Raw genomic sequence first — 19,683 nt, forward strand, 5'->3', positions numbered from 1 at the left:
TTTTGTGAAGGCTGGTGGATAAGTGGAGTGTACTGAAAGGAATTTGGAAGACAGGAGGCAGCGACCTCTCCGGGTGAACAGTGAAGCCAACAGTTGGGCGCAACTACAGTTCCTGGAGTGGCCACTTGAGGCAGACTGCATTGGTGAGCCAATCCCCATGGACTTCCGTGTTAAAATGACCGACTTTAGAGCTGAAATACAAGTTTACAGCTCAGTATGAAGAGATATCTTTGTAATCTTTAGGCAGATTCCCCCTTCATAATAGTAATTGCACTTTTGGTAACTTTTTAATGCACCTTTTTCATGAATGGTGTACTGCTGTGTACGGATTCCTTTGATTAACTGAGTTCATATAGGGCTGAAATTCCAAATGTTCCCAGTATTTGGGATTTCACTCCTAATTTTACAACAAAGTTGGCTCACCACTTTTTTACAGTCTCTAACAGACTTTGCACACATCCAATCACAGCATCAGGAAAGCTCTTAGAGGGAGGTGGAATGGTGCTGCTGTAATATTAGTATTTAAAGGCTCTTTTAAAGTTCCTATCCATAGCTCCACTACATCTTAGTGGACCTATGGATCGGATGCTGTCTTTTTGTAGTCCCAATAGATTTCACAGCCTTGAACATTCAAGGATTTTGCAGATTTGCAGTGAACGAGCTTGTTTTGTCTGGCTCATGCAGGAAATAATATAGAAGGGAGAGCCACACAACAACAGCTTCCACCAAGCCAATTTATTAATCATAAACTGAGAAAAAGAAGAAAAGAAAACTGGTGCTAACCTACAACCAACACGCAACTTAAATTAGGGATGACACGCAATCAAGTGGAAAGAAAACCAAATTGGCTGCCTGATAAGTTCCAGCCTTCCAGGAGGAGAGAGAGCCATGTTGGAAGGAAACAAACTTAAATAGGCTCCATGTGAAGTCCATCCATCAATCCATCCTCTTCTGCTTATCCAGTTCAGGTTCATGGGGGTTAGAGCCTATCTCAGCTGGCCCATAGGGCGAGAGGTGGGGTATGCCCTGGACAGATGTCTAGTCTGTCCGGTGACATCATTTCCTGTTTTAGAAGGGAGCAGCTCTTAATTAGGACCTGAAAAGGAGGAAGCAAAGCAGGCCTTCCAACCAGTACTGACAAAACCAGCGCAGTCACCAGAACTAAATGCATAACAGCAAATGTGGGAAACTAAACGGCGTGCTAAACTACAAACTCCAACAGTCCTAGTAAATAATGTTTATTTACTAATGACACATGTTTTCAGCCATTTTATCCCACATTTATGGAGTTGTACTGGGGTACAGTAAAAATAATGAAAATCATTATTTGTGTAGTGTTTAAAACGCTCTTCCAAAATACTAAAATTACTAAAGTTACTAGTTGTTTTAATCTGGGAATAGAGCTTTAAACGCGGCTCGTCCATTCCTTATATATGGAATAGGTAAAGGAAATCTTTAGGACATAAATATGCAGCAATTTCTCCTAAATCAAGGACTGAGATATTATTTTTGAAAAAATAAGGCTGCTTAAATGAGAACTTCGATTGGTAAATATGACTATATAATTATTTATAATAGAAATATCCATGGGCCTTACTGAGCTATTGAACTTAATACTGATAGATGGATTTTTGTCTACTGAGTAAATAGTAGAAACTTAACATTTCAAGAACTGATTTTTCAAAATCAGTTTGTTTGTTTTTTGTTGTGTGAAAATAGCCAATAGTCATGATGAGCAGCAGCTTCTTCTTCATTTTTAATCGTGCACATACAGATTTGAATCATTCTTTCAATAGATTTGTGTAATGTTTGGACTCCTGCAGATCACCCATCCATCAGTTCTTGTCTCAGCTGATTCACTGCTGCCTGTGAGGCTGATTTTAGGTGAGAGGTGGGGTACATGCTGGTCTGGCTGCCAGTCTGCTGCAGGCAGTGACAGTTCCAGAGTCTGCTGGGACCCCTCCAACCAGCATTCATCACAATTATGTTATTAATAATAATAACAGTCCCCTAAAATGACAGGTAAAACATTACTCAAGGAAACAGCAGAACACATGTTTATTTTGGTAACAATGGCTGAGACAAAGTTGCTGGTTATGAAGTGTTAATGCTCTAACTACTGGTGTCTGAGCTTTCATACGATATTGCATGGCTGCCTCAAAGTTCAGATACACTTCTTGCCCACGGTGTGCCACAGGGTTCTGTTTTGGGGGCTTTATCGTTTCTGTTATCTGCTCCCTCTTCAGCACATTTGGAGGACTTCTAATGATATTTCTTATCGCTTCTACGCAGATGACATTCAGTTGTATATGTCAAGCCTACAGTTACATATTACAAGCCCAGCACGGGTTAGCAGACAGTCTTCTCCGACTCAATAAAAAAACAAGAGCCCTCGTTTGGGCCCTGACAGATTTTGCCTGATGGAAATTTTAGGTCCCTTTGCCACTTTTCTTAAATGTTCAATCAAGAACTTTGCAAGCTCACGTTAAATCTCTGGCTCTCTCATAGTTTACCAATTAAAAACATTGCCAAGTTGACTTCCACTGTGTCATACTCTGAATTGAAAATTATTATTTATGCCTTTATTTTGTCACGTTTGAATTATTGTAATTCTGTTTAAAAGCAGCTAAAAACTCTTTGTTTAAAAAAAACATATTTTTGACCTCTTGTTTTTATGCTCCGGCAGGTTTGTTCTGTAACACTTTGTGATATTTATCTTGAAAGGTACAATATAAATACAAATTTTGCTTACTTGCTAGCGACAGTAACAATATTCAGGTTCCTGTCGTTGACATTTAAGCCTAGACTAACAGCTTTTAGTTATATTTAATCCTCATTATGGGCTCAACTCACCACCTTCTTGCTTTTTACACTCCTCTTCATTTTCATTAAGTTGACCCTCCCCCCTCGCCAACACCAAAACAAACTACTACAAAATGAAAGTGCAAGGCAACACATTTTATTTCAAAGGCCTAATTGGCGTTAAGGTACAGCATATTAAATATTGTTAGTCCAGAGACAGTCACCGCAGAATAACATACCATTCTTTTCTTTACATGATACATTCAGGCTGACTTAAAATGACAATATTTTACAAATCGTTAATGTAGTGCTAACATAAAAAAGGCTGTTTACCGAGTGTCTCGTTTTCAATGCGAGCAGAGGTTTTCCCTGCTCCGTGGGGCAGACTCTGAGTCCGTTTTGTCTCCTTTAATTTCTAAAATCTTGCCGTCACCCCAACACCCAATTAAGACACTTCATTTTAATCATGTTTTCAGCGGTTACCTGTAGTTACTGAGTGCTAGTAGCATCTGTTAGTGTTGTGATAGTTCCTCGAAGAGCTGTGTAACAGAATAATATATTTTACATCCCTGCACATAATGTTATATTTTAATAATAAATATAATAAATAAAAAGTACAAATATCTGAATAATATGGAACCATATCATTATGAAAGACATTTTCTGTCAGTAATACATTGCAACCAAATGCTGGAAAACAACAGCATGACTCATTTTATAAAATGCAAGGGCAAATAACACGACGTCGGTAATATTTGCAGTTTGTAAAAAAAAAACAACAAGATTACTGTCGCGACCAGCTGATAGCAGTCCCGTCGAGCCGACATCTGCCCTGCAACGTTTCGACCCACATACATTCTGTTGTTCCTCAACACTCGGGCATCATTCTCAGAGTCAAACCTGCAGCTCTCTGTATTCAGTCTGGAGAGATCGTTAAGTTGTAGCACTCTGGTAAAGTGTTAGTGTTGCACTGTGGAAGAGTGGCGAGTGTTGACAAACTCCTCCTTGAATCCCTTTGCTGCCGCCCTGGTTCCTCCTTCAGTAATTGACTTTCCCGGGAACCTGCACGTTCACTCCACTGTAGTCCACCATGTACATGGGCCACTGCTGCAGGGAAGAAGCATAATGGTGGAGAAAATGATTTCATTACTGCAAAATGTTGCTGACCTTGCCTCTAAACCTGTTTTAATATTACATTTCAGTACTTACAGTTGAACACACAGTCATCTACTGCAGTTTAAGGTGTTTTATCGACTCCGACTCCATCAGCGACCGGGGTTTCCTGCCTTTCTCGCCAATATCTTTTGGCTCTTTTCTAAATTATCCAATTTATGCCAGCTCTTTGGTTTGCTTAGCCTGCCCATTTGTATGGAGGTATCACCACAGATGAAGGACGTGCCTAGTCACTAATTTACTAGTCTTTTAAACGACAGAGGGAGAGAGGAAGAAAACTAGTGGACTAGTCTAAAAGACAGGAAACACTCATAAAAATGCTGGCAACCACTCCTCAGCCTCCTAGTAGACGCACCTGTGGTATCAATTTCACAATCCTACGTCATCTTGTTTTGAAGTTATCGCATTAAGAAGATTGAGAAAACGTGAACTTATGGGGAGAGGACCATCAGCTTTTTACTGATCTGATATTAGATGTGCTTTAACCCAATAAGGCGAAGTGTATCGTATTTGACCCACGAGTTTTGAGACCTCTACATCATCATCCCCTTAAATGATTTTATTTGTTTAAAATAAACAAACTACGAGGAATAAATTATAGAGAAATGTGGGATGTAACAAAAATGAAATTAATGGGTACAATAAGGTTACCCCCCCCCCCCAAAAAAAATCAATCAATCAAAAAACACAAACAGTGCCATCTTTGCCTTCTCCAGTTCAGAGCTCCACCCCTCACTAGCAGCTGAACACACCAACAGTCAGTGAGCTGGCGTAGCATGATAAACTTTGCATATGAAGCAAAATGCCAGGGAAAGGCCGAGGATGCAATAAGCCTGCATGCAAACAAGACAACCAAGTGGTGGCAACGAAGCTGAAACAACCTTTGCAAAGCATCGTAAACGCCGACATCCTGGTCTTTGAGGGATTTGAGAGGTCAGTGAAAGTTCCTGGTACAACGACGCTGAACCATTAAACAGTCACCACATCATTTAACTGTTACCTGGTTGCTACATTCTCCGTTTGTTCAGTTATCATTGTACCATTGTGGTTCTGGCTAGTTAACGTGTGAGCTGGGACATTAACAGGGAGCATCAGTTTAACTATTTGTGTCTAATAGTGTGTTGTTTCTAAAACATCTACCAGACATTAAAGAGATAAATATGGTAAATATGCTGCCAACTCACCAGAAGCACAGAAAACAAGCAGAGCTGTAGCTCTCGCAGGTATACATGAAGCCTACGTGGAAGTTCAACGAGGAATTCCTGTCCTATTTCCTGCTGCCAGGATCTTGTTCTGTTATGATGGATCATCGAAGTTTTCCCCGTTTCCCTCGTTATCAGTATTGAGTTTGAAACTTTACATCCTGACATCCCTGGATACAGCGTGGCTAACGTTAGCAGTGCTAGCTGTGTTCCTTTCCTCCTTGTAAGCGCGCGTTAACACATCGTGTCGTCAGAGTCAGTGACACGGCTGATATATAACCGCTCATTTTCTCAGTCAGTCCTGAATAGCTGCGCTGCTTACCTTCCACCTTGCTAAAACCGCTACTATAAACCTACCTGTCACAGGAAGAGAGGCTGTGCCACCTGTCGGGACTGGTGATGGCTGCAGTTACATGTCAGAGGCTGCCGTCTGACAGCAGCTAAATGCTCCACATACACTGCACTTAAGCTGATACGCATTCTGTTAGGCGTCTTAAATGCTTGAGTTTCTCTGACTGATCGAAGCTACAGTTAAGTCGAGGTAAAGGGGAGCTTCCTTAATAAAGTGCATTTTTGCCCTAACAGCAGGCCAGCATGCTGTAGCTCTGAAATCAAAGTGTATTTAAGGTTTTTAAGAGTCTTTAAGGACCTGTGTGAGTAAGAACAGAAGAATAAAGATGTCCTAGTATTCATCAACTAGCTTATGAATTCATATGGTGAAGAAAATATATATTTTATTTAATGTACCATCACTGGAATCTGATTGCTTGATATTCCCAGGTCGGAGGAGGCAGGCACTTGGTTGCTCTCCTGGACTCTCTTGCGTTTCCGTCGATTAGTGGAGGCGTCTGTTCCTACTGAAGGCACAAAGCAAAGGCTTTTACTCTGGAGCACAGAAAGCCTCACTTCCATCAACAGAAGGTTGTTTGTGTAACACTTACCTGTGTTACAAGCTTGGCTACAGATTTCTGCAAAAGGTCTGAACAGGAGAGAGAAAAGGCCGGGTCATTTTAGGTGATGTAGCTGCATTTTTGTTTCTTTAAAGATACAATCTTTTTTTTGTAACTATAAAAAACATTCCTGAATTCTAATTAGCCCTCTATTCAGACTGCACTTACTTGATACCTAGAAAAAAAAAAAATCCCTGAATTGTGCACGATTTAAAGCTTTGCCTTCATTCTTTCATCATAGCTTAACTGCTTGGATGTCAAAACGTTGTTTTCTATTTCATTTTATTTACATTTGCTGTGGAAGATTTATTCTTTGACATCTTAGAGGCTGGATTTAAATCCAAAGCATAAATAAACCATAATGAGCTTAACTACCGAGAAGCAAAACCCTAAATTCCCGCTGAAATGTACGGTGCAGCGACGGCTAGCGCTGCTGAACATTCCGGTGTCGCTGCACTCACTGTAGCTGGCTCTTGATGTTGAATGTTATTTTATCTGCGGCTTGAAGGATTTTCTCCAGGCACACGATGTCGTAGGTGTTTGGGTTTCGGAAAGGGATTTCGTCTGGAAGGCCACTAACTTCTATAGACTCTGGACTGCCGCGGATTAGCTTGTACGGGACCACGACGGAGCGATCTAAGCCCAGAGCCTCACCTAAACAGAACAAACAACAACGGCACGATCAGTGTGACACCTTTTCTTTTCCTGTGAAAAATAAGAAGCATGCAGGCACATGTTTTCACATGAATAAAGAAACTCATGCCTGTAACTGGCATACTGTAGGTATGAAACGTGCATAGAAATGCAGCGTTCTTCATTCATTTTGATAACAGCAGCTAAAAGTTCTTAAGCAGAGGTGCAGGTGCAGCATTATTACCCTTTGAGATCTTTTATTATAACCTGAACAAAGGTGGAACTTCATACACTTCAATCATTACAGTAGATGTTAGCAACCAAAGCGTGTGCTAGCCTGGCTGAAGAAGAAGATGTTTGTCTGCTCCCAAGATCGCTGACTGCAGTTGCTGTCCGTGGTTCTGATTCAAAGCTGGAATGATCCTACAGATGTTACTGATTATTGCTACATGACAATATTTTATAACTTAAATTTGTTTGTGTGTTCGTGTGAGCGAGAACGTGAGATAACGTGTTTGCTCAAGCCTTGATGATAAGGGCCCAAAATGAAAGAGCGTATCAGCCCCGGGGCCTATCGCAGAGCTGTTACACCTGTGGTCCTCAATAAATAAGAAGTAAGAATGCTGAAATTTGTTAGGTGCACAACAATTCAACATGTGAAGTTTTTCTTTGCCACACAAACTAAAATAAATCAGTTTGCACTACATCTCTCTATAGACACCACTTTGATAAGAGGTTTTTTTATTGTTTACCGTGCAGACTTTCCACCCGTGGACCCTATGCACGTGGAAATGTTGTATTTTTAAGGCACTGCTGTGACATTAGCACCATTTTTGTTTTGTTTTGTTTGTTTTTTTTCCTCTTCAGGCTTCTATACCAAATTGTGTGAAGGCTGTATTGAAATTGCTCCACAAAATTTAACAGCCATGTTTCATGAGTGAAATTTGGAGCATGCATTTATAAGACTTGGCCCTAATTCAACAAGTAGGACGAACATTCTGGATTTAAATTTCCAGCCACACGTCTCACTTATGAGGCTCACCCTGAGCAATAAGGGACGTGTTGTTTTTCTCCTGTGTTGTGAGAATTAAACTGAACACGCCCACGACTTGGACCCATCATGCAGATGAAACTGGCTCATGGTAAAAAGGTTATCTGTCTTGTACAGATAACAACAGCTCCACGCTGCGGATCTATTTACCGTATTTCTTGTTGAAGAGTTCCTTGACTTGCTCTCGAAGGACTACTTTCTCCCCCATGCGGTTAATGTCGTCATCATCTGTCAGGAGGAGAGAATCGGTCACAGACAGCATTCAAAATAAAAGCCGCAGCATTTGTAATGGACGCTATCAAAGCATTTTCTCCTCACCATTTATTGAAGCGTAGGCCTTCTTTAGTAAAGTGACTCGTCGAGGTGCTGATGAAGTCAACGAAAAATATGTTTAGTAACATTAAATGTTGTTTGCTTTGCTCTCTGTGATAGATGCTGCGTAATAAATCAGATGTCATGAAAGCAAAGCGCAGCGTGCTCATACCTGGTTTTGGAATAAGTCCTTGAAATGGTCTGCATGCAACACAATGAAACAAGCACAATGAACAGAATTAGCCGACATATATTTAAAGACAGTAATAAATATCCAAGCCATTAACTGCAGGAAGGAAGACCGATAGACAGATATGGATCTTATTTGATGAAAACATTTGAATTTGTGCATTTTGTAGCTTGTTATTTTTGGTTTAGCACCACAGATGAATATACTGGGAAAGTGCATCGTTACCAGTCAGAATATTAAACAGCTCTTAGAGTGATCAGCATTTCTCACCTGGTGATGGTGAAGCTGATTTTGTCAGCGACAGCCAGGATCCTCTCCAGGTTCTGGGAGCCGAAGGTGCAGGGCTTCCTGAAGGGGATGCCGGGGGGAAGGCCCTCGATGATGACCGAGTCCGGGTTGTTCTTGATCCTTTTGTAAGGCACTTGGACGGGGTACTTGATGCCCAATGCCTCCCCATACTTCCTGTTGAAGAGATCTTGGACCTGCTCTCGCAGCGTGTTGGCCAGGTCGATTCTGGACAGCTTGGACTCCAAGCACTCTGCTGACGAGAGGACGAAGACGCTTTAAAATATATGTCATCTGGCTTTCAACGTCAGCGAGCAGAGGCGATTCGTGTTTAAACAGTTAACGGCAAATCTGAGATGACCGATGCAGCTCGACCGTACCTGAGAATCCAGGTCTCTTGGATACAGCCGCAGTGTCCTCCGTTACTGGTGCTGCATCCTTGGCATCCAGCTCTTTGGAGAAAAACATTTAAAGGTTAAACTTTTGTCGTTTTAAGACTTACTGAATAAAGCAAACGTTAGGAGCTTTGTCACAAATAAAGAGGAGGCAGCTGCAGAAAAATCCCTGCAAGGACTTTCTGTTGTTCTTCAAAGGAGCCGTTTTCAAAATAGCCTGTGAACTGGATTTGACCTTAAAACTTCAACCGTGTATTGCAGAGGACAAAAAATAAAAAATAAAAATTTAACACTGCATGTGTGTGTGATTAGTTTGGGTTGAAGATGCTGCTGATGAGAAAGTAAGTATAAAAAGAGACAAACCTGAATCACAGATCGGGATGGAAGGCATCTCTTGTTTTACCTGCTCAGCTAAGAGCTCGGGTCTAGAGATGAGCAAAAGATTGTGACGATATTTACAAATCAGAGAGCGAAAACTGAAATAACACACACTTCAACGCACCGCTACACTCTCCAGATGACTTTCTATATATAATTATTTCTCACCTTTTGATAACAAACTGGATCTGACTGCTGGCAGCCAGGATCTTGCGTAGTTTGGCTGCTCCGAAACAGTTGGGTCTTCGGAGAGAGATTCCCTCTGGCAGCCCGGTTACATACAGATCCTCAGGGTACATCTGGAATTTGGAGTACGGCACCTTGGTTGGTTCAGGAAGGCCCAGGGCTTCAGCTGAAGAAGATGATAAGGAAAAACAAGCACAAAGCTTATTGATCTATTTCATTCAAGTCGTCTTATTCCAATTCATCTCATTTCTTTCCGTCTTCTGAAATCTGGGGAAAATTGCAAAAACACCAAACAGGGAAAGTTCGACAAATTTGTGTGACAGTTTTAACCAAGCAGCAATAAAGGAGCCGACATGAAAGTGTCGAGTTGCATCTCAAATGGCCATCTCAGCCTGGCTCGACAGTTTTGATCTCTGTGGTTAGTTTACGCCTTCTAACAGCTACAGAGAGAGGGTCACCTTTTACACAAGTACCCTTACTGAGGCTCAAGTGGGTGATACAGGCGGCTATAGCTGTGAGGAGTCGCTGAACTGGACTTCTTGCATTTGTAGAGTTTAATGCGGTTATCTCACAAATATTATAGCAAGCTGTGCAGATTAATTACACTAACAAAGAGTCCAAATGTTTGTGCATTTTTGAGTGAGTGAAATACTCCTGTTACTCTGTTCTTAGAATAACATAAACATATGACAGAGTTTATGGTTTTGTTCTGTAGTTCCAGGCCTTACTGAATACAACATGATTGCTACAATATGGGTTAAAAATTAAAAAACAAAACAGAAAGCAAGTTTTATTTGAAAGCTTTTGATCAAAGTCCAAAAGAGACAACACAAAAAGCCAAGGCAGTGACATTTATTTTGTAAATGATGGCCCCCATAATTTAAAGTCAACACGGGCAAAGCGGGATAAGCTTCGGGGGGCATCTGCACCGTCTGCACCGTCCCCCTGTCACTCGGTCAGATCCGACCCTCGTTTGTCACACCGGCAAACTAAAAAGCTACACGGTCACATGGCTACACCCACCATGAGACAAATGTTGCGATAGCATCATCCATATTTCTAAACTCAAGGAAATCTATTATAAAACGATAGCTTTAAAAACTAAAATCAAAAAGTAACAAAAACAACCCGATTTTTAGCTCGTTTTCAGTCTCATGCTCACGTTGCTTTTCCAGACACATTAACCTAACGTGACGTAGAAAGCTCATCCAGCTCACAGGTTATTGTAATGTGTGGATGCACAGGCACATGTCTCGCCTCATCTGTCATGAGCTCATCAGTCCCTCAGCCGGCTGAACTAAAACCCTTTTGAAACTAAGAACTGAAACTTTTCTTTGTATTTAAAGGAAATAAGAAGAACTCGTTAATAACTGTGTTAAAATTACCTACACTCACTCTTAGCGCACGCATGTCTATGTTCAGAGAGTCGCTGGCGTGCTGTGACATGCCGCCTTCTAAAAGGCGACTAATACTTTGTGTCTTTATGCTTTAACTCCTCTGATGTGAAAATGAGATTCTTCCTTTTCATGCCCCATCCTTTGCCCCACACTTAACAGATTCATTCTCATGTGCTGAATTATTGAAAACCTTAAATGTTCCAATATTAATATTCAGATAGATTTTAAAAGCTTAGATTTTAAATTGCTGTACACTGGTTAAGGAGAGATCAAAGTCTTCCTGCAAAATTTATAGCCCTGGCATAACTTCCTGCCCCCGCTGCGGATGAGGATAAAAGCTCCCCCGCTACAGGTAGCTTACCATACTTAATGCTGAAGATGCTCTCCACTTGTCTCCGCAGCTGAAGAATCATTTCACCGATGTCCTCCACCAGGCTCCCTGCTGAAAGAGTCAAGCAAATGAAAAACGAACAGCTTTGCGCCGAGCGCGCCGAAAAAGAATTATTACTTGGGGTCGACGGGGTTAGGCAGCTTCCCACCTGTGAACATTACTACATCTCCACTTGCCAACTTCAATTTGATAAATTCTACCTGCCCTGCGCTGACCCGGTAATGACAAACTGACTGTGTCATTACCGGGTCAATGTAGAGTGTGATACATTAACCACAGATGGATGTAGGGAGGCAGAGTGGTGAAGGTGCAAAAATGAGACTAAACAGCAAAACAGAAATATTTCCAAAGGTGAGGACGCTGGGTTAGAGTTTTATTTAATTCTAATCTGCCTCTTTGGCAAGGTTACAGACAATCACACAGTGAGAGTGTGGGCCAAATGCACTGTGCAGAAAAACATCCTGAATGAGTCAGTCCACCCTACCTTCAGAAGATCTTCTTATGCTCTGCGGGGCAGCAGTGGGTGACAGAGCTTCAGCTGCAAGATGCGAGAAAAGCATGAGAACAGTGGCGCACGGCTACTGTAAAACATTTCTATGACAGTTTATCCAAAGATGCACGGTTTTATTTGTGTCAATCAATCTCTTGAGTCGTCACATTGTTGCTTTACTGCATCAGAGACTAGCGCTGGTCCTGTTCTGACTTGAGGCATGCCTAACATCATTGTGCAGCAATGATTACATCTGTGAAGGCTAAACTCTTTATCTGACACCTCATGTCTACCCTCAGTACACACAGGGGATGGACAAAACAACAGGTGCAACATATGAGACTGTGATAATTCAATGTTATTGTCCATTTTCTGTCAGTGGAATATTACTGTTACAGTAGGGCAACGCTGAATGTTCTTTAATTAATGATTCCAGGCAAACTGCCGCCAAGAACACATATCATACCGCCTGTCCAAGGCCGTTATTCAACATCGCCGCTCAGTGTTAAACATACAAACACGAGAATGGGCGGTGGGGGTGTTGTTTTGCCATTAGCCCAGAAGCAGAGGTGGAAATGTGATTTTTTTTTTTTTTCGTGATGTGTTATGTGTGGAGTCTGCAGGGCAGGACTTTTAAATCTGTGATCAACAACAGGAGGAAGAAAGTGGTTTATAAAATGTTTTTTTCCCATCTATCCATTTGTTTCCGTTCATCCGGGGTTGGGTCGAGGGGGGGGACAGCCTAAACAGAGAAGCCCACAGCTCCGTGCTCCACCTCCAGCTTATCAGATGGAAAGATATACTCTTTCCAACATGCCCTGGGTCCACCCAGTGGCCCCCTCCCAGTGGGACATGTGGTGGGACACCTCGCCCAGGAAGCGTCCAAGGCATCCTTGTTAGATGCTTGATGGCTCCTTTCGATGTGCAGGAATAGCGGCTCAACTTTCTTGATTAACTAAGTAAGAGGGCAGCAACCCTTCGGAGAAAGCTCATTTTCACAGCTCATGTCCACGATCTCATTCTTTCAGTCACTACCCAAAGCTCGTGACCATAGGTGAGGGTAGGGATGTAGATAGATCGGCAAATCAACAGCTTCACTGTTACGCACAGCTCTCTTCACCATGGATCGCTGCAGCATCCGCAACACAGCAGCCGTGGCCTCAATCTGCCTGTCAATCTCCTGCTCCCCTCACTCGTGAACAAGGCCCTGAGATACTTAAACTCCTCCACTTGGGGCAGTCCCTGATCCAGCACTCCTCCCCGGGGTGGTCTAATTTCCACAGCTTCATATTCGGCTGCGAACTACTTCAGTGTGAACTGGAGGCCACAACCCGAACAAGGCAACACAACCACATCATCTGCAAAGAGCAGAAAAAAGATCCTGAGGCCACCAAAGTGGAAGCCTTCTGCCACTTTGCTCCGCCTAGAAACGGAGACAAAGGGCAGCCCTGGGCGAGTCCAACACCAGCTGGGAACGAGGTTGAGTTATTGCCGGCAACGCGGCCCAAGGTGATGAATGTTTCCAGCATTCAGCAAGTCAATCACTGTGGAGCGCAGAGGTCAGCACTGTTGCCTCACAGAAAAAGGATCCTGGATAACTGTAGGCACTTGTGTGGATTTGTTGCCATGGGTGTCTACTTAAACTCCCAAGACACACACATTCAGTTCTTGTCACCCTTCTCACTCACTCTGTGTTAACAGACCTCTCTGCATTGAATCATACTGGTTATTAATCTCTGTCTCTCTTCCACAGCATGTCTTTTATCCTGTCTTCCTTCTCTCTCCCGAACTTGTCGCAGCAGTTGGCCCCGCCCCTCCCTGAGCCTGGTTCTGTGGGAGGTTTCTTCCTGTTAAAAGGGAGTTTTTCCTTCCCACTGTCGCCAAAGTGCTTGGTCATAGAGGGTTGTCAGACATTTGGATTTTTCTCTGTATTATTGGAGGATGTCTACCTTACAATATAAAAGTGCACTGAGGCAACTTGTCATGATTTGGTGCTATATAAATAAAACTGAATTGAAATGAATTTCTCTCCAGCCATGTACGATTGAGTATTCCAAACAACGCGGCATCATAAAGATGGCTGCAGAGTAGCCACCAGGATGTCTGTTTAATGTAGGTTTATGAGTCTTTCTGCTAAATCTGCTGAATATCCATGTGATTATTACATGCTCGCGTACTACTGGAACGTTGAACCGTTTTAAGCCATATTTTTGGTCTTGTTGTAATACATTGCAAAAACTGAACACTACAGTTTTCATCACTCGGTAACAGCCATGTTTCTCTCATTACTTTGAGCGTGTTCTAAGACAACTTAAAGCAATACTATTTGAAAGCTACATCTAGCTTGTGTAGCTAATCCATCATAACATGACGGAGGATCTGTGTAAGCTGTAAAAGGAATATGATGCAACCACAACAACAGAGCTCCCTTTGCCCAACACAACATAAAAAATTCAAAATGCATCAAAATCCAGCCTGTTGAGATAAAAGTGGGAACAATAATGTAAAATTTAAAAAACACTGTCAAAAGAAAGATACTGTATGTCATCTGTGCTGAAGAAGCCAATGGACAATTATTATGACACAGGAATACTTGAGAGTGGAAGATCATCAAGTCAAACCTTTCACTATACTTAAGGGCAAACAGGACTTTTTAAAAAAGGATGAGATTTGTATCTACAGGAAAGTGAACTGGGTATTCTCATATGTGCAATACGAATATGTCATTCATGCAAAAGGGATTATTGTCTTGATCAGACCTATTTTACCTTGAAAATTAATGCAAATTGCCATCATTCAAATACTTTGACAAATGACTGAGGCGCAAATAATATTAAATGTGACTGAGTGCACTTACCTTCATTGTCTTTCCTTTAGAGGTCATTTGTGAAAGAAAAGAAAACTTAAACAAAGCACAATGAAATCAATGAAAGAAAACAAAATGCTTAATGCCAAGATCACTCTGAGCAGACTCTCTGTAGCATTGTAGCAGCACCTCCTTCAGATGTTCAAAAAGGGCCTCATTTATATGTTAATTTATATATAAGAAAGTTGCACTTGACATTTGGACAATGTAACTGATAGTGCAGGAATTTTCCAGAGAAAGAATAGAGTCCTAAACTTTAAAGTGTCCATTCAAGAAAATGTAGAGGCAGAGATTTCTGCTTCCATCCTACTACAGAATGTGTGAATGGAATTTGATCACAGGAGATTGGAAATCATATTTTGAAATCTTGCACTTTTAACGAGATTGAATGAAAACTGGTGAAAGTGAAGTGGATTGCCCAGAAACAGAGAAAACTGTTGAAAGCAAAGAAATGCTGCTGTTTTTTTTATTTCTCAGTCTAATCTTTAAATGCTGCCAGCTGCACAATTAAATGTCCTTCACCTCCATCAGTCAAAAACCTCAGACATACATCTGCATGCATTTGTCTGCAATCTGAATGACCCCGGCACATTATAGAAGCACCTGGTAAATGAGGCGGGTGCAGTTGATAAAGAGAGTGGCGTCTACTCAGATGTTCTTGGTGACCTTACTCTATTAACCTAAGGTTTAAGGGAGAGAACGAGTTCTATACGGGGAGGAGGATTTAGGAGTCTCAACAGGACCTTTGAGGAAAAGTTTGGTCTCTCTAAAACTGGACTAGTGGATAAAATTACTCAAAATCTGCAAATATGCACCATGCATCCTGCTAATCACTGAAACGTTTCAGTTTGGACTCTTAAGGGCAAAGGGCACACAATTAACAACCGGCTGAAGTGTTGTAAGACAGCACACACCTATGAGGCGATGTTTCTGTGCAGCCGGTGCTTCGTAGGTGAAGTGGGAGCACTTCAAAAACCGCCTACCTCCTGAATTAAGGTGAAACAGAAGCCCCGGTCTGTTTTTGAGAATATTTGGTACAAAACAGCTACCTGTTACGCCACCCAGCGTCAGCTCTGGCTGCAGTGACACAAATTGAAATCAAACACAGCCTACCAAGATGATTAAAAGAGAACCTTTAGTCTAGAAAAAGGTCTATGAAAATGAACTAGCTGTGGCATTATGAGTCAGTGCTGTAAGGCGTCCTGAGTTATGTGCCATACACGGCCTTAGGATGGTCTGATGTCTACTCTTTCACAACAAACTTTTCCTCCTGTTTTTTTACTGTCCCCTGACTGATGGTGGCTGGTTGTGGTCATCAGTTGCAAATATTTAAAAAGGCAAAACAAAAAACACACACTTCGGTTGGAGTCCGACCACGCTCGAGCAGTTGGTGCATGTAAAACGCACTGACAGTTATGCGCATGCCCAGTTTTTAAAGCTAAAGAGTATGTTGACAAGCTGCAGTCGATGCAGGGTGCATTTCACAGATGGTCGTTGTGAGGCTGGAGGAAGAAACAAGCTACAGTAGGTCAGAGTTGGGGAGAGAAGGTATATTTAAGGTTGTGGGAGTGTCTAGTAGTGATTGGGGAGGTTTGGTCATAAGGAAGTGGAAGAGTGGAAGATAAAGAACGTGAGAAAAGTGGTTTCATACGTGCTGTGGCTTAATTAGCTCCCTACAAAACAGTATGTGGAGGCCTTGGTAGGAGCTGGCATTCCAGGAGCCACAGTGTGAGGAGGGAGGCGACAATGGAGGTGTGGGCTGACGGGGAAGAGGTTACCTGCGTGGTTTTCCATTGAGTGGTGGGGAGCCGAAGGAGCGGGGGGCGGGGCAGACGAGGCAGATGGAGCAGAGGGCGAGGCTGTGGCTGGACACGGTGCGGCGGCGACGGGCTCGGCCACAGACTCGCTGGGCTCCTCCCCACTCGTGCCGGCATCTGGAGAAACAAACAGTATTCACACCAGGGCCCGTATCCCTAAAGAATCTTTGTGCAAAAAGTGGCTCCTAGCGGCCAAATTCTAAGAAAATTCTCAGAGTCATGACGTTTTCTTAGAATTTCCCCTAAAAGTGACACGACAATCCCAGTTAATATAAAAGCTATTCCTCAAGATTCCTAGCGCTTAAAAGGGCTCCTAAGGCGAGATCTGCTAAGAGCAGGGAAGAGGACTTTTAGTGGCTTAGGAGTTCCCCTAAGCAGCTGCACAAAATGGCCAACAGAAGAGGCAGGAGAGATGTCCTGCAAACACTGGATGGCAGGGAATTATTGAGATGCTACAGATTGGATCGTGCAGGAATCATGTTTGTGGTGGATCTCCTTAGAGATGCAATTACTTCACCAACTCGACGCCACAACGCTATTACACCGGAGACGAAAGTAATCACAACCCTGAGGTATTTGGCAACCGGGAAAATGCAACAATGCAGCAGTGATGACTGGGGTCTGCAATCACAGACATTGCTAAAAGCTGAGCCGTGTTACCCTCGTTAAGACCACACTGGACTTGTAACGTTGTGATTTCTACTTCATTAAGGACAGCCTCTTGAGATAGGCCATCTTGTTTTCAACGGGGTCCATATGGGAGTGAAAGTACAAAATATGCCAGCTAGGATATTAATATGAGCAAATAAGACACGAATCATTATCGAACAGGGTGTAATGAGTTTAAGTTTTCACATATTTTAGATTCTAATGGCTATAACCCCTACAGCTTACTATTCATTTTCCAGATATTTTCTTGAATGTGAAATATTATTTACAATTACAGTCAGCATAAGATTAGAGTATATAATATGTTTATTGATTTGAGGGTACATCCTTTGCTCATTATCACCAAAAGCTCATTTCCATCAAACTTGTAGGATCAACCAATCACGGCTTTTGAAATGATGACTCATACCTAGCAACGGGGTCAACCACACCTCCTCACTAAGATAGGATTTTCCATCCATTCCTTGCTCAGAGTTCACTGAAAATGTTCTGGAATCACTTCTAAGCTAAAACTCCTGGCAAGGAATTTTTAGGTTAAGTTAGGAGCTCTCTGAGAGGATTCTCAGAATCTTTAGGGATACGGGCCCTGGTTTTCAGTTTGTGGTGCAACGGAGACGAGAGAGCAGCAGGACACAGTGGAGCTGCAACACTTCTTGCACTGCTGCTGCATTTCTGCTGTTATCTCAGCGCTTCCTGTTACTGATGTTAGCTTGAAATCACCCAGCCTTGTTTTTCAGTGCATTCATTTAAACAGTTGAGAATTTAGGGCAGGAACTTCATGCTTTTTAACTGGGCAGGGGAAGTTGAACTGACAGAACCAATCACTTATCCTCCACCCTCAAAGTCTTTAATCTTGCAAAACCAAAATATGTTTGAAGGCTTCCATGGAAGCATGAACCTCAGCTAGTGCTTTCAAACTCTTCACACACCCAACAAAGTTCCCCTTTAAAACACTGCAAACAAGCTGGATTTAATATATTGACCCTTTATTTTTATTTTTTTAAAACGTTTTTCACAATAATGAAACTACGTCTTAAAATGTGTCTCATTTGTCCACACAACAATTATTGGGAGGCATTGGTGCGCATGGTGAGATAGAAAGGAGGATTACTGGGGATCTTTCACTTACTAAGCAAAAGTGTGACTCACTACACTGTGAGGAATTAAAGAAAAAAGAAAAACGAAGAATATATAATGAATCTGGAACTACAAACATGAATGAAGCTTTATTCTTTTTAAGTTTTTATTTTAAATGTCTGATTTTGCTCAAAACAGCAGAGCTTTGACTCTCAATGAATGAGCCTTTCACTGAGAGACGCAAGCAAAAATTGTTTTCTTTCTTTTTTTAAAACTTTAAAATCGAATAAGAAGAGTAAATGCAATGGCAGCCAAGGCTTTCTCTTCATTTTTATGATCCAAGGTTGGCTCCGGCTAATCGGGGAATCCCCCTTTTCTAATTGTGATTCCTCACTTTGGCTGCATTTGAATTTATCCAAACAAATTTGGGTATCAGATTTGGCTACTGACAGAAAGCGCTCACCCACAGGAACCGACTAATCAAAACTGGCAAATGCAAAACTGTCAGGCAAACAAAAGAGTGAAAGAAGGGGAATCACAAACAGGGACAGCACCAACGATGAAAACAGTCTCCAGGTTTCTGTGTCTCTGTGACTTCTATCTCAATGACAATGCAAGAAAACCCGCGTCTGCTCCAATTGTATTTTTCTACGAGTGGAAAAAAAGAAACGAATCTCAAACTTAATGGCAGCCAAGCGTGCGCTCGCTTACCTGGCACCGTAACTTGAATGATTTCCCCGTCTGGAGGCTCTGTTTTAATCCTCCTCAAAGGAATGCAATCTCCTGAAGGACCTGCGGGGATTGAACAGTTCATTCTGCACGAGTTCCCGTCAGCACTGTGTTTTATGGTCGTGTAAAAACAGATTTAAGCAGACGATAGAACGTGTTGGAAGGGATCAGACTGCAAAACGCGATATGAAAGCGACTCCGGGGGACGGGGGAAACTTCTGTTCAATACTCGGGGCTCAAATCATTTGTAACTTCACACAGCCGAATATCACAGAGCGTTTTTATTATGCTGAACTTCATTTATTAGCACGTACCTGCTTCGCACTCAGCCAAGGGACTCACACAAGCACTGGTTGATCTGTGAGGTAAAATCAAATAGAAAAAGGGTGATTTGCAAATATCTGCAAAACACGATCATTAAAAATCCTTTTTTGTGGCGTATTTTAAATCATCTGTCTCCTTTAAAGGGAAATTAAATGACTTCTGAGCCCAACACCGGGGATCTTTAAACACTGGCTATGCAGGGTCTCCACACTTGTTAGCACCACAGTCACAACCCCAATGGCAGAGATTCCATACACGTTAACATTGATTCATGCAGTGCCATCCGCCCACTATAGTGTTTATCGCCTATTGTGCGGTGGCACCGACAGACAGAACCGCTGAGCTGCACGAACAGAGGGAGACACC

General features: G+C 42.2%; 1 protein-coding gene across 6 annotated transcripts in view; it reads right to left on the reverse strand.

Moving 5' to 3' along the window:
* Window positions 1–2,937: 2,937 nt before the first annotated feature.
* gtf2ird1 (GTF2I repeat domain containing 1) overlaps window positions 2,938–19,683 on the reverse strand; it is a 44,230-nt gene continuing 27,484 nt past the window's right edge. The window contains exons 12-28 of one of the 6 annotated variants that reach the window (XR_005695929.1): window positions 19,308–19,351; window positions 18,976–19,056; window positions 16,480–16,635; window positions 11,830–11,883; window positions 11,316–11,396; window positions 9,540–9,723; window positions 9,357–9,418; window positions 8,979–9,050; window positions 8,584–8,854; window positions 8,296–8,324; window positions 8,130–8,177; window positions 7,962–8,039; window positions 6,589–6,781; window positions 6,119–6,156; window positions 5,925–6,034; window positions 5,535–5,826; window positions 2,938–3,909 (exon numbers count right to left, since the gene is read on the reverse strand). Coding sequence is in view for 4 of the 6 variants with exons in the window: in XM_040032503.1 (XP_039888437.1) it covers window positions 3,841–3,909; window positions 5,925–6,034; window positions 6,119–6,156; window positions 6,589–6,781; window positions 7,962–8,039; window positions 8,130–8,177; window positions 8,296–8,324; window positions 8,584–8,854; window positions 8,979–9,050; window positions 9,357–9,418; window positions 9,540–9,723; window positions 11,316–11,396; window positions 11,830–11,883; window positions 16,480–16,635; window positions 18,976–19,056; window positions 19,308–19,351 (1,570 nt within the window). In the remaining 2 variants the exon portion in view is untranslated. Of the gene's footprint in view, window positions 3,910–4,011; window positions 5,827–5,924; window positions 6,035–6,118; window positions 6,157–6,588; window positions 6,782–7,961; window positions 8,040–8,129; window positions 8,178–8,295; window positions 8,325–8,583; window positions 8,855–8,978; window positions 9,051–9,356; window positions 9,419–9,539; window positions 9,724–11,315; window positions 11,397–11,829; window positions 11,884–16,479; window positions 16,636–18,975; window positions 19,057–19,307; window positions 19,352–19,683 lie in introns of all 6 variants that reach the window. The other 5 variants (XR_005695928.1, XM_040032506.1, XM_040032505.1 and 2 more) reach the window with 5 other exon arrangements.

This window comes from Simochromis diagramma, unplaced genomic scaffold, assembly GCF_900408965.1.
Source record: "Simochromis diagramma unplaced genomic scaffold, fSimDia1.1 OVJJ01000216.1, whole genome shotgun sequence".
Lineage (NCBI taxonomy): Eukaryota > Metazoa > Chordata > Actinopteri > Cichliformes > Cichlidae > Simochromis > Simochromis diagramma.